A 15,914-nucleotide genomic window follows, 5' to 3' on the forward strand; every position below is an offset into this window, starting at 1 on the left:
ATCCTCATTGTTAAGAATGTTATCCTTAGATATGATTTTCATAGGTGTGGGAATTACTTAAGAGAAATGTCAGAATTAATGGTTAACACAACATATTAAAGAAATCTTAACCGAACATGTAACTAACATTATTAGCCTCGATCAGATCATGGTCAACTAATTCACCTAAGACATGAAGAATTACATTCCATTTGCATTTGATTAATTTAGCAGATGCTCTTATCCAGAGCAGATGCTCTTATCCACAGTTAGTGCATTCATCTTAAGATAGCTAGGTGGGACAACCACATATCACAGGCACAGGCATATCACAGGCATAGAATCTAATTTCTATGCTGTGATATGTGGTTGAGTGTTAGTTTAAAAAATGTGCGTAGAGGCGTGTTTGTCATCGACAGACAGTGGTCAGCACATGGTCTTTGTTACTAATCACCTGTCATTGTTCCCTCTACAGGATGACGTGTTAGGTCCTCAAGGACAACAGGGCTACACCATGGACACCCTCCGAAAAGTAAGTGCACACTAGAGCCATATGTAGAGCATAGGACACCCATAAACCAATCTAAAATTGGTGTTTCTTTTCCTACTGTATGATATTAGGAATGCAGACCATAAAGACCAGGGAATAGTTATAGGCCTACACGGTATTGAAGAGTTTGTTAACTGAACGGTATTTGACAATGTATTCTTCAAGTGAAATTATTTTTCAAATCCATCATACGGCCCCGCCATAAAGTGCCTGCCTGTCTGTCCCATTTCAGCACATGCATTCCCGACCACTGTAAGTAGAGCGTGGGCTAGCCCAGTCCAAGCAGCCTGATTAGAGAGCTGGCTGGCTGAGGATTGAGGTATTGACCCAGCAGCAGCAGGAGTAGCGTAGCAGCACCATCCTCCTCCCCACCAGTGATTAATGAGTTCTAATTAACGAGATCTGCCTTGAAAGAGATTACTGTTCAGGCTTATCTATTCTCATGGGAGATCTGCATCCACCAGGTCCCCCGGTGTCTCACAGAGAGGGTTGGAGGAGCGTTGCTTCAGTTATACTGGTATTAAGAACTCAGCTGGGTGGAATACGGTGTTGGAAGCTTAGAGCGCTCATAAGCCCAGTCCACTGAGTGGGCTCTTGACCTTCATCACTAGGCTAGATATACAGTATGGTGCGGTGTCCATGGACGTTTCGAGGAATTAAGATTTATAAAGCAAGTAATATGCAAGATATAGGCAGAAGAAACGATTAAAAGTATGAGTATTCTCCTGTATGTACAGTGTTTCTATATGAAAACTTCTCAGTCGAGGACTGCATGTGAAGATGCTCATTGGAAATATTTGATACCCAGAAATCTCCCCCTTTCCATGACCTGTGAAATAATTATTTCAACATAGGCACATTTTTCGCAATTCTATTTACACTGAGATAGAATTCCATTTATATTGAGAGAGAATTCCGTTTACACTGAGATGGAATTCCATTTATACTGAGAGAGAATTCCATTTACACTGAGATGGAATTCAATCTGTGGCTATGGATGCCTCGCTCCCACCCGCCCCTACTGAAACCTCTTCCTCAAAGCTAAGAATCCGGATCATGTTCTGCCCATGTGTTATTTTACGCACACATTCGCTATGTAGCCTATGTCTCTGCCTCATATTTCTGAAGAGCTGAAATAAAAACCCTGAGGCGATTTGACCAAACATTCCAAAACATATACAGTATATTATAAATCCAACAACCTTCTCTGTCTGTTGTAACGAATCTTGCAGTCCCTACACTTTGGAGCAAAAAACAATCAGTGTTTTGTGTTAGGATATAGGCCAATGTAGGCTCCCGTGTGGCTCAGTTGGTAGAGCATGGCTCTTGCAACACCAGGGTTGTGGGTTTGTTTCCCACGGGGGAACAGCACAAAAATGTATGCACTCACCACTGTAAGTCGCTCTGGATAATACCATGTGCTAAATTACTAAAATGTAAATGTTATCTTTATAGTTTTTTCTCCCATATCGTAGTTCCTGAAAAAATAACACTACTTGCCTGTCTGCCTCCTGCGCAGTTTAGCCAATATTTGCAATGATGACAAAAAATAACATTCAATCGCTAATTAGACAGCTCATCTCTCCTTACTCATCAACTCCAGGTCTGACGCCATTGAGAAAATGGTAGGCGCAAAAACCATAGTAATCGAAAGGCTTAAAAAAGACTGGAGTTTGCATGTGGTAAAATCAAGGATGTGAAAATGAGAATAGCTAAAGTTGAAAAGAGTGTGAAAAAGGTGGAACAGATTAACAATGTCTACCATAGATGTCTCACTGATCTGGAGCAATACACAAAGAAGATGGAACCTGAGACTCTATGGCGTGCCCGAGGTGGAGAATGAGGATGTGCGGCTCGAGGCTATCCGCATCTGCCAAGAAGTTATGCCTGCAGAGAAGAATAAAGTTGGTGATGACATCGATGTTGTGCATCGCCTCGGCAAGAAGAAACAGCAAAACGATTGAAGACCAAGGGGCATCATCATCATCCCCTTCACTTCCATATTCTACAGGGATGCTGTCTGGAAAGCTGCCATGGTCTACGTTTCGCTGAGCATCTTAGCCCGGAGGACATAGAAAGGAGGAACAATGTAAGGGGTGCGTACTCGCGGCAGAGAAGTCAGACTCAGGATAGCAAAAACTGTGCTTCCAACGGCGCAGTTTAATAATAAAAACCACCGGAAAACAGAACAATCAATAAATGGGTACAAAAGCACTTACAATAAACAATACCAGACAAGGACATGGGGGGAACAGAGGGTTAAATACACAACATGTAATTGATGGAATTAAAACCAGGTGTGTGGGAAGACAAAACAAATGTAAAATGAAAGGTGGATCGGCGATGGATAGAAGACCAGTGACATCGACCGCCGAACGTCGCCCGAACAAAGAGAGGGACCGACTTCGGAGGAAGTCGTGACAAACAAGTTGTGGCCAACGATCAAGAATGCGCGAAATGAGGAAAAGGCTGCCTACTTCGTCGGAGGACGAGGCTTCATCAACGGTTCGGAAATCCATGTTCCTCCCTAGAATCTCACCAGAAGGAACAGATTGATGGTTTCAGCCATGGTATTCTAATGTTCCTTGTACTGACTACCTGACAGGCCTCTGGTGACTGTTTTTCAGACTATTCAGGTACCTCAATTCCTCTGACATTAGTTTTTTCTTGTATGACCAAGGCCTATTTTCTTTACAAACTCGTGAAGAAGACTGGAAGTTTTATTTACTTTGTATGCATAGTTGTATTTATTTTGTATTTTTATTTATCACAATAGTCCCTGATTACACTAAAGAAGGTTTTTATTCTCTCTTTCTTCCAGAGAACACTTGGTTTGGTCTTGAACATTACGAAACAATTTGAAGCGCAAGGCCTTATTTTTATTTAAGAAACAACTTCGAACAGATTTTAGTTTTTTCAAGAGTCGCACACAATTTCTGCTGATGCCAACTCCTGGAAGTCACAGTGGGGCAACGATATTTGGCCGTCCCATGGCTCTGAACGCTCCGCTGGGGTCATTACAATGAAGAATACCTTTGGTGGTAACATTCTACACTTGGACTGTGACCCCTTTGGTCATTTTATTTGTCTTGTGATCAGTTACAATGACATTACGCTCATTACTGTTAACCTCAACGGGTACAACACCAAACATGACAATGATGAGTTGCTTGAATCTGTAGAGAAACATACAGTACCAGTCAAAAGTTTGGACACACATACTCATTCAAGGGTTTTTCTTATTTTTTAACTATTTTCTACATTGTAGAATAATAGTGAAGAAATCACAACTATGAAATAACACATATGGAATCATGTAGTAACCAAAAACAAATCAAAATATATTTTATATTTGAGATTCTTCAAAGTTGCCTTGATGACAGCATTGCACACGCTTGACATTTTCCAGCTTCATGAGGTACCTGGAATGCATTTCAATTAACAGATGTGTGTTGTTAAAGGTTAATTTGTGGAATTGATTTCCTTCTTAATGTGTTTGAGCCAATTAGTTGTGTTGTGACAAGGTAGGGGTGGTATACAGAAGATAGCCCTATTTGGTAAAAGACCAAGTCCAAATTATGTCAAGAACTGCTCAAATAATCAAAGAGAAACAACAGTCCGTCAAATCAAATTGTATTTGTCACATGCGCCTGAATACAACAGGTGTAGACCTTACAGTGAAATGCTTACTTATAAGCCCTTAACCAACAATGCAGTTTTAAGAAAATACCCCCAAAAAAGTAAGAGATTAGAATAATAAATAATTAAAGAGCAGCATTTACTAACAATAGAGGGGCTATATACAGGGGGTGCCAGTACAGAGTCAATGTGCTGGGGCACAGGTGTCGAGGTAATTGAGGTAATGTGTACATGTAGGTAGAGTTATTAAGGTGACTATCCATAGATAATAACAGAGAGTAGCAGCAGTGTGGAGGGGATAGGGGGGCAATGCAAATAGTCTGGGTAGATATTTGATTAGCTGTTCAGGAGTCTTATGGCTTGGAGGTAGAAGCTGTTTAGAAGCCTCTTGGACCTAGACTTGGCGCTCCGGTACAGCTTGCCGTGCGGTAGCAGAGAGAACAGTCTATGAGTAGGGTGGCTGGAGTCTTTGACAATTTTTAGGGCCTTCCTCTGACACCGCCTGGTATAGAGGTCCTGGATGGCAGGAAGCTTGGCCCCAGTGATGTACTGGACTGTACACACTGCCCTCATTACTTTAAGACATGAAGGTCAGTTAATCCGGAAAATTTCAAGAAGTGCAGTTGCAAAAACCATCAGGTGCTATGATGAAACCGGCTCTCATGAGGACCGTCACAGGAAAGGAAGACCCAGCGTTACCTCTGCTACAGAGGATACGTTCATTAGAGTTAACTGCACCTCAGATTGCAGCCTAAGTAAATGCTTCACAGAGTTCAAGTAACAGACACATCTCAACATCAACTGTTCAGAGGAGACTGCGTAAATCAGGCATTCATGGTCGAATTGCTGCCAAGAAACCACTACTAAAGGACACCAATAAGGAGAAGAGACTTGCTTTGGCCAAGAAACACAAGCAATGGACATTAGACCGGTGGAAATCTGTTCTTTGGTCTGATGAGTTCAAATTTGAGATTTTTGGTTCCAACCGCTGTGTCTTTGTGAGACGCAGAGTACAGTCGTGGCCAAATGTTTTTAGAAAGACAAATAAGTCTGCTGCCTCAGTTTGTATGATGGCAATTTGCATATACTCCAGAATGTTATGAAGAGTGATCAGATGAATTGCAATTAATTGCAAAGTCCCTCTTTGCCATGCAAATTAACTGAATCCCCCCCAAAAAACATTTCCACTGCATTTCAGCCCTGCCACAAAAGGACCAGCTGACATCATGTCAGGGATTCTCTCGTTAACACAGGTGTGAGTGTTGACGAGGACAAGGCTGGAGATCACTCTGTCATGCTGATTGAGTTCGAATAACAGACTGGAAGCTTCAAAAGGAGGGTGGTGCTCATTGTTCTTCCTCTGTCAAACATGGTTACCTGCAAGGAAACACGTTCTGTCATCATTGTTTTGCACAAAAAGGGCTTCACAGGCAAGGATATTGCTGCCAGTAAGATTGCACCTAAATCAACCATTTATCGGATCATCAAGAACTTCAAGGAGAGCGGTTCAATTGTTGTGAAGTAGGCTTCAGGGCGCCCAATAAAGTCCAGCAAGCGCCAGGACTGTCTCCTAAAGTTGATTCAGCTGCGGGATCGGGGCACCACCAGTACAGAGCTTGCTCAGGAATGGCAGCAGGCAGGTGTGAGTGCATCTGCACGCACAGTGAGGCGAAGACTTTTGGAGGATGGCCTGGTGTCAAGAAGGGCAGCAAAGAAGCCACTTCTCTCCAGGAAAAACATCAGGGACAGACTGATATTCTGCAAAAGGTACAGGGATTGGACTGCTGAGGACTGGGGTAAAGTCATTTTCTCTGATGAATCCCTTTTCCGATTGTTTGGGGCATCCGGAAAAAAGCTTGTCCGGAGAAGACAAGGTGAGCGCTACCATCATTCCTGTGTCATGCCAACAGTAAAGCATCCTGAGACTATTCATGTGTGGGGTTGCTTCTCAGCCAAGGGAGTGGGCTCACTCACAATTTTGCCTAAGAACACAGCCATGAATAAAGAATGGTACCAACACATCCTCCGAGAGCAACTTCTCCCAACCATCCAGGAACAGTTTGGTGACGAACAATGCCTTTTCCAGCATGATGGAGCACCTTGCCATAAGGCAAAAATGATAACTAAGTGGCTCGGGGAACAAAACATCGATATTTTGGGTCCATGGCCAGGAAACTCCCCAGATCTTAATCCCATTGAGAGCTTGTGGTCAATCCTCAAGAGGCAGGTGGACAAACAAAAACCCACAAATTCTGACAAACTCCAAGCATTGATTATGCAAGAATGGGCTGCCATCAGTCAGGATGTGGCCCAGAAGTTAATTGACAGCATGCCAGGGCGGATTGCAGAGGTCTTGAAAAAGAAGGGTCAACACTGCAAATATTGACTCTTTGCATCAACTTCATGTAATTGTCAATAAAAGCCTTTGACACTTATGAAATGCTTGTAATTATACTTCAGAATTCCATAGTAACATCTGACAAAAATATTGAAAGACACTGAAGCAGCAAACTTTGAAAATTAATATTTGTGTCATTCTCAAATTTTTGCCACAACTGTAGGTGAACAGATGATCTCCGCATGTGTGGTTCCTACAATTAAGCATGGAGGAGGTGTGATGGTGTGGGGGTGCTTTGCTTGTGACACTGTCCGTGATTTATTTAGAATTCAAGGCACACTTAACCAGCATGGCTAACACAGCATTCTGCAGCGATACGCCATCCCATCTGGTTTGCGCTTAGTGGGACAATCATTGGTTTTTCAACAGGACAATGACCCAACACACCTCCAGGCTGTGTAACGGCTATTTGACCAAGAAGGAGAGTGATGGTGTGCTGCATCAGATGACCTGGCCTCCACAATCACCCGACCTCATACCAATTGAGATGGTTTGGGATGAGTTGAACCGCAGAGTGAAGGAAAAGCAGCCAACAAGTGCTCAACATATGTGGGAACTCCTTCAAGACTGTTGGAAAAGCATTCCTCATGAAGTTGGATGAGAGAATGGCAAGAGTGTGCAAAGCTGTCATCAAGGCAAAGGGTGGCTACTTTGAAGAATATATATATATTGATTTGTTTAACACTTTTTTGGTTACTACATGATTCCATATTTGTTATTTCATAGTTTTGTTGTCTTCACTATTATTCGACAATGTAGAAAATAGGAAAACATTAAGAAAAACCCTTGAATGAGTAGGTGTGTCCAAACTTTTGACTGGTACTATATACTTAATTGGTTATCTACATTTCCCAATTCATTATTATTGATAGAAGGGGACTTTAACATTACTATAGATAATTCAACTGTAGATGGCTCCCAGGTAGGCCAACCAATCAGAATTTGGATGTATACTTTTTATGGAAAAGTTTGATCTTACTGATATATGTAGAGAGAGGTTTCCGGTCGACACATCATTCACTTGGACTAGCAAAACAGATTCCAGACAGTCCAGAATAGATTTTTTGCTTATACCGAAATGTATTTATAGTGAGTGTGTTACTACAAATATTTGTACTATTCCCCTCACAGACCATAGGGCCATTGATGTCAAAATATTTGTCCCTGATACTAACCTTGGTAGATCATCCTACTGGAAGCTAAATGGCTCCTTATTAAATAATGATTTAGTTAAGTTTGAGGTTAATGATCTGCTCTCACACTTTTGGGAAAGAGCTTGTGAAGAAAAATCTTAATGCAAGAACTGTGAGCATTTTAAATTTAAAGTGGCCAAATAACTTAGAAAATATGGTAGTGGTCTTGCTAAGACCAGAAGAGCTAAGGAGGAAAAGGGGATCAAGATAACTTCCCTTTCTCAGAGGTCCCCAGCCGGCCTCTAGGGGGAGGAGAAGATGGAACTGATTGAGTTACAAAATAAACTGGATAATATATATAGATTAATTCAACTGGATAATATACAGTGCCTTGCGAAAGTATTCGGCCCCCTTGAACTTTTCGACCTTTTGCCACATTTCAGGCTTCAAAAATAAAGATATAAAAAAATACAGTTTTATATCTTTATGTTTGAAGCCTGAAATGTGGCAAAAGGTCGAAAAGTTCAAGGGGGCCGAATACTTTCGCAAGGCACTGTATATAGATTAAATCAACTGGATAATATATATAGATTAAATCAACTGGATAATGTATATATATAGATTAAATCAACTGGATAAGATAAATAGATTAAATCAACTGGATAATATATATATAGATTAAATCAACTGTATAATATATATATACTGCTCAATAAAATAAAGGGAACACATAAACAACACATCCTAGATCTGAATGAAAGAAATAATCTTATTAAATAATTTTTTCTATACACAGTTGAATGTGCTGACAACAAAATCACACAAAAGTAATCAATGGAAATCCAATGTATCAACCCATGGAGGTCTGGATTTGGAGTCACACTCAAAATTAAAGTGGAAAACCACACTACAGGCTGATCCAACTTTGATGTAATTCCCTTAAAACAAGTCAAAATGAGGCTCAGTAGTGTGTGTGGCCTCCACGTGCATGTATGACCTCCCTACAACGCCTGGGCATGCTCCTGATGAGGTGGCGGATGGTCTCCTGAGGGATCTCCTCCCAGACCTGGACTAAAGCATCCGCCAACTCCTGGACAGTCTGTGGTGCAACGTGGCGTTGGTGGATGGAGCGAGACATGATGTCCCAGATGTGCTCAATTGGATTCAGGTCTGGGGAACGGGCGGGCCAGTCCATAGCATCAATACCTTCCTCTTGCAGGAACTGCTGACACACTCCAGCCACATGAGGTCTAGCATTGTCTTGCATTAGGAGGAACCCAGGGCCAACCGCACCAGCATATGGTCTCACAAGGGGTCTAAGGATCTCATCTCGGTACCTAATGGCAGTCAGGCTACCTCTGGCGAGCACATGGAGGGCTGTGCGGCCCCCCAAAGAAATGCCACCCCACACCATGACTGACCCACCGCCAAACCGGTCATGCTGGAGGATGTTGCAGGCAGCAGAACGTTCTCCACGGCGTCTCCAGACTCTGTCACATCTGTCACGTGCTCAGTGTGAACCTGCTTTCATCTGTGAAGAGCACAGGGCACCAGTGGCGAATTTGCCAATCTTGGTGTTCTCTGGCAAATGCCAAACGTCCTGCACGGTGTTGGGCTGTAAGCACAACCCCCACCTGTGGACGTCGGGCCCTCATACCACCCTTATGGAGTCTGTTTCTGACCGTTTGAGCAGACACATGCACATTTGTGGCCTGCTGGAGGTCATTTTGCAGGGCTCTGGCAGTGCTCCTCCTTGCACAAAGGCGGAGGTAGCGGTCCTGCTGCTGGGTTGTTGCCCTCCTACGACCTCCTCCACGTCTCCTGATGTACTGGCCTGTCTCCTGGTAGCGTCTCCATGCTCTGGACACTACGCTGACAGACACAGCAAACCTTGTTGCCACAGCTCGTATTGATGTGCCATCCTGGATGAGCTGCACTACCTGAGCCACTTGTGTGGGTTGTAGACTCCGTCTCATGCTACCACTAGAGTGAAAGCACCGCCAGCATTCAAAAGTGACCAAACCATCAGCCAGGAAGCATAGGCACTGAGAAGTGGTCTGTGGTCCCCACCTGCAGAACCACTCCTTTATTGGAGGTGTCTTGCTAATTGCCTATAATTTCCACCTGTTGTCTATTCCATTTGCACAACAGCATGTGAAATTTATTGTCAATCAGTGTTGCTTCCTAAGTGGACAGTTCGATTTCACAGAAGTGTGATTGACTTGGAGTTACATTGTGTTGTTTAAGTGTTCCCTTTATTTTTTTGAGCAGTGTATATAGATTAAATCAACTGGATAATATATATATATATATTAAATCAACTGGAGAATATATATAGATTAAAAGCAGAAGGAGCCTTTATTAGATCTAGGAATAAATGGCTTGAGGAGGGAGAACAGAATTCAACCTATTTCTACAAATAACACTATCCATAATGTTAACATTGATGGTGTTATTACAGATGACCAAAAATGTATCGCAAACTACTGTAGCAGTTTTTACAGGAAATTGTATAGCGCTACGTACTCTCAGGAATCCACAGACATGTTTTTTGACTCACTGAATAATGTTCACTCCACCAGTGATACAGAATCTAAACAGTGTGATGAACCCATCATCCTTGAAGAGATTATCGAGTCTATCAAACATCTAAAGAACGATAAATCCCCAGGTATTGATTGAATTACGTAAAAATTGTACAAGTTATTTTCTGAACAAGTAGCTCCCTTCCTACTTGAAGTCTTTTTAGAGAGTATTAAAAACAATGTTCTCCCTCCTACAATGACTCAGGGGTTAATAACACTGATACCTCAGCCTGAAAAAGAAGTGCTGGATGCAATCATTGATGAAACACAGTCTGGCTTTATGAGGAGCATACATATTTCTAACAATGTCAGACTAGTATTAGACGTACTTGACTACTCAGACCTAATAACCGAGGATAGCTTCATATTATCTTTTGATTTTTATAAAGCATTTGACACAGTGGAGCATCAGTTCCTCTTCCACCTTCTTGAGAAATGTGGCTTTGGGGATTTTTTCTGTAATGCTATTAAGACTCTATATATGAATGGTAACCTCTATCAAACTGAAACCTGGCACCTCACCTAGATTTGAGTTAAAGCGAGGAATTGGGCAAGGTTGTCCTATCTCACAGTATCTGTTTTTATTCATCACCGAACTTCTTACAAATTCTTTAAATAATAGTCCTGTACAAGGTATTTCCATAGCTGGTAAAGAAATTATGATAAGCCAGCTTGCTTACGATATTACACTTTTTCTGAAAGACGCTAGTCAGATTCCCATATCAATCAATGTGATAGAATAATTTTCGAAAGCATCTGGTCTATGTCTTAACATCAATAAATGTGAACTCATGGCTGTCAAAGATTATGTGACACCTTCATATTATGGTATTCCAGTAAAAGAAGAACTTACATATTTAGGCATAACCATTACTAAGGATCAGAAGTCTAGAGGCTTACTACATTTTAACCCTCATATTAAAAAACCCAGAAGAAGCTAAATCAATGAGGGACTTATCTTTAAAAGGAAGTCCTAATAACCAAGGCTGAGGGTATCTCTAGACTAACATATGCCGCTCTATCGTTTTGTCTTGATGGTAAAATAAGCAAAGAGATAGACCAGATGCTTTTCAACTTTCTGTGGAGAAACCGTTCGTTCCCATTACATTAGGAAAACTGTTGTGATGAACATGTATGAGTATGGTGGGCTGAACTGTACTACCTTAAATAATAATTTGAAGATCAATTGGATAAAACAATTCATAAGAGGACCCACTTCTATGTGGAACTTTATTCCTCATCATGTCTTCTCAACTTTTGCTGGCCTTAACTTCATGTTGGTTTGTAGTTATAATATTGACAAAGTTCCAGTGAAAACTCTGCTTTTCATCGGTTTTGTTGTTATGGTCCTTAAGTTATAAGCGTAATTTTTCTCCACACAGATATTGGAATAATCGGGACATATTATATAAAAATACTTCTTAGTTTTTAGAATATTGGTTCCGAAATAATATCTGGTGGTGAGCCGACTTGTAAATGCAGAGGGAATTCTTATCACTTTACAAGATCCCTGTAACACCTAAAGATTTTGCAATTGTTTTAGATGCCATTCCCTCGGGTGTTGCTTTATTATTCAGGAACGTGTCAAGACCTGACCCTCAGAACATACCTACAATTAACCATGTTGACGCATCAGTAGGAAAGATTTGTTTTTCTTTTAGTCCATTCAACAGCAATAGAGCTATACGAGCCTTGTTACAACAGGATGTTGTATCTATACCTTATGTCATGCCTTATTGGAATTGTTTTATTGATTATATCTGTTAAAAAAACTAAACAAATTCAAATTGTACCTTTTATAATGACCACCCAAAAACAGTGTTGCATCTTTTTTGGCATTGTATTCATGTAAGGAATCTGTGGCAAGACATCAGTAGATTTATAACACATTTATGAAGATTTTACACTATTGTGGAGAGATGTACTGCTTGGATTCTTTACTTACGATATAAATAAGTTGAAAAATGTTATGTAATTAATTTCATTATTCTTTTGGCCAATTTTCATTTTCACAAATGTAAATTTACAAACAAAACACAAAATTTTCTTACCTTCCAAAAAATACATTGAACTGTATTTTAAGACCATTAAAGACCATAAATGTGTGTATGTACCTTAAGGTCCTTGTGTAATGTGACATTGTACCCCCTAGCCCAAATGTCCTTTGTATATTCTTTATATATAAAAATAAAGACTGCTCATCTCTGTCTTGCTGCATTCCACATCTGGGCAGCGGAACATTCTAGGCATCCGAGCAGTTATGCTGACCGGTAAAAAGAGTCTGATAATGGGCGAGTTCGTTTTGCATCGCCCGGTGCCATAGTTATGTCAAATATGCTGCTATGTTGTGGCAAGAGTAAATAGCTGAATGTAACTCAGCAGCTAAGAAGAACATGAAATCGCTATATTGCCTGTTTGTGTCGTTCTTATGTTTGCAATACTGACAACAAATTTTTTACGAACATGTCAATCATGTATTTTGTGTAAAACATGTAAATAGCTATAGCTTACTCCCCTCCTGTAAAAAGAACATGAAATCGCACTTATGCTTACTGTCTGAGGCATGGAATACAATATTTCGAACAGTTTTGTGTACAACTTGAAGTTTGAAGGCTATACCATGACCAAACAAAGGCGATCAATTAGGGGGTAGCTGCAGCCGAGCAAAAAAATCCTGCACGAATATACTTATTTTTAGTCTGGGCAAATTGGGATACAGAACTCCGTATGTATCCGTAGCCGCTCCGGATACCCCTGCAGGTTGTCCGGTGATACTGCTACTGTCTCTTTTCAATCACCGGCTCAGACAGAGCTGCAGAATGAGGTCAGTCTGCTGTCTGGGAGAATTTTAAATGGTCTGTTTCAAGTGATGTCTTACAGAGAACTTCAGCCCGGCTCATAGAGAGCCCTTTTATTACACAGACATCAAGTCCTTATCAGATGTTAAGTTATCATATGTAAATGTCTCCTTTGAATGCACTGACTCAATGGTCTCTTTGTTTTAGTTCAATCTACTCTGTTCTTCTTAGACTTACTGTCGATCTGCCTGGATGTACATTTGGAGGAAATAATGTATGGGATCTTTTGTAGATAGACTCACGTGGATAGGGCAAATGTATTTGAACTAGAGTTATGGATAGGGAATTAATTAACTAATGTTGTTATTTAGACATGTTCTGGACAAATGTGGGGAATTTGTCGACATTTTGTGATTCTACCTTAAGTTTTACCAGGATGAAATGGTCCTTCACACCTGCCATTAAGAATTACTCTTGAATCACACCATAAAGAAAGTCTATTGCTTATATAGTGCACTTATTTTGACCAGAGCCCTAGCCTATCCTACCCTATTCCATAGAATGTAGGGAATAGGGTGTAATTTCAGAGTTGACTGGAGAAAACCCAAACCCCTGCCGGCCCAGCGTCTCCACCCCTCTGTCCTCCCTCCATTAATGGAACCTGCCAGTAACCGCAGCACCACCACCATCTAATAAAACTTCCTGAAATTATCTCTACGCTTTATCCTCCACACCAGTCGGAGCCAAATGATTTCCATGGCTTTGAGGGCGGTGGCGAGCCTGCTGCTGGACACACAGCAAGTGTCTCTAAGACAGAGCACCTTGCTGTTGCTAAATCAGCAGCTTCTGCTGAAATCACATTTTATTCTGTTACATCATGTTATTCTGTATGCCAGTCCTGCAGTCTATCTTATCCTTTGGCCAAATTTGAGGGCTTTTCTCTTGCTGGATTATAGCCTAGTATTTGTTTTCTTTAGTTTTAGAGGGTTATGGTAACCAAGGTGGTGGGAAAGTAGGGATTATAGTACTATGAAACCTCACGCAGTGTATTCCCAAACCATGCTGAAGTTGAAAGATTATTTATGGATGAGCCTTTTAGATATGCACTGACAATCAATTTTGTTGTTGGAATGTTAACTCTATAACAATGTCTGTCTCTTTGTTTCTGTGTGTCTGTCTGTCTGTGTATTGCCCAGGTGCCTTTGATGAATGGTCAGATGGGCGGTCCAGTGCGAGGCCAGATGACGTCGTGCCAGGCGCCCATGGCCCGCCACCCCTCCAGAGAGCAGCTCATCGACTACCTGATGCTTAAGGTCTCCCATGGCCAGCAGCCCCAGGGACCCCCTCCGCCACGGGCCACTCATGACACACTGCAGCAGGAGGTAGGATGGCGGGATGGATGAGAGACGGAAGAGTTACAGTAAAACAATGCTCCCCTATCCCTAGCCATGGAGAGTTATAGGGTGTCAGCCCACAACTAAAAACCTCATTCATCATCCAAACTTCCATTAACACCCCCTAGAGTCTATTGACGCACCGGTCCGTCAATCTAAGTAACATAGTAAAAAAATCCCCATCAAATGCTGTCGGTATAAGCTAGAGATATCTGTTTTTTTGCATTGGCTGCATCTCAATCCACCACATCTGCCTATGGCGGCCTTCTGCAGCTGTGTTTGTCAGACTATTATGACCACTCTATGGAAAGATGAGACTCACAAACACGATGGTGGTCCATTTTGCTCTACCACCACCACAAGAGTCACGGTGTTGTCTGAAGGTAACCGGTACCTGGTTAAAAATTCAATGGAAGTATGGAGGTACAGTAACTGTCTTTTTTGCCATTCATGAATGTGTAATCCAGTGCTTTTCCATGGGATTTGGTAGTGAAGGCCAAATTCTACATTTTATTTTTAATTTTTTTAATAAAATAAATATATATATATATATATATATTATGCCTAAAGGGGTACTAAAATTGAGAATGAAATAGCTAAATGACCATATTAAAAAATTCTATATGTCATCTTATAACCCCCCCCCCCCAACCAACTTGATTTGGTCAAACTCAGATAGGTGTTGTAGTGCTGGGCTTGAACTATACCATGTAGCGCTCGAGGAATAGGGTTGGTGACACTGACCACTAGGTTAAAGCATGCGTAACATGGTTTTGTTGTAACCTGAACTACCTGGGAAAAATGAAGAATCCTCCACAGTCTTATCCAATATTTTTCTCTGTGACTGTGATGTGTGTGACTTAGGGTTGCAAAGGGTCGGTCAATTTCCTGGAAACTTTCCATGGGAAGTTCAGCCCTGGAATTTGGGGAATTTTGCTTAAATTCATCAAAAAAGTTAGCTTATAACAGTGAACCTTTTTTGTGGGATACACATAAGGCAATTCAAGGTATTGTTTCATATTTTGGTTAAACTATCCCCAATTCAATGGAATTGAAACGTCTGCATGCACAGTGCACTCTTCCATCACATGTACAGCTGATTCTCAAGATCTTGCACACTAATGAGATGCTATTGAGCCCACACTACTACACTGTCTGAGCCAAAGACTACATGCTTTCTGGTAAGTTTTGATTGTAATAATCTCTACAGAAAAATGCCACGGGCACTATCTTATGTGTGAAGACATTTCACTGCAGCTAATGTAGAAGGAAAAGCTGTGTAAATTTGCAAATACCATGCCAAATCATATGTGAAGAATGCAACAAAGATGCAGAATCATCTGGCCAAGTGCATAAAGTTCCCTCAGCGCTCACAACAAGCAACCTCTGACAAAAGTCCCTCTACTTTTATTTGTGGTGAAAATTATGAATCAGACAC

At 41.2% G+C, this 15,914-nt stretch overlaps 1 protein-coding gene across 3 annotated transcripts in view; it reads left to right on the plus strand.

Moving 5' to 3' along the window:
• Positions 1–15,914, plus strand: part of LOC115159684 (erbin) — a 145,901-nt gene that overhangs the window by 123,647 nt on the left and 6,340 nt on the right. For all 3 annotated transcript variants that reach the window (XM_029709643.1, XM_029709645.1, XM_029709644.1), the window contains 2 exons: positions 455–511; positions 14,279–14,464. In XM_029709643.1, the coding sequence (XP_029565503.1) occupies positions 455–511; positions 14,279–14,464 (243 nt within the window). The remainder of the gene's footprint in view (positions 1–454; positions 512–14,278; positions 14,465–15,914) is intronic.

This window comes from Salmo trutta, chromosome 23 (assembly GCF_901001165.1).
Source record: "Salmo trutta chromosome 23, fSalTru1.1, whole genome shotgun sequence".
NCBI lineage: Eukaryota > Metazoa > Chordata > Actinopteri > Salmoniformes > Salmonidae > Salmo > Salmo trutta.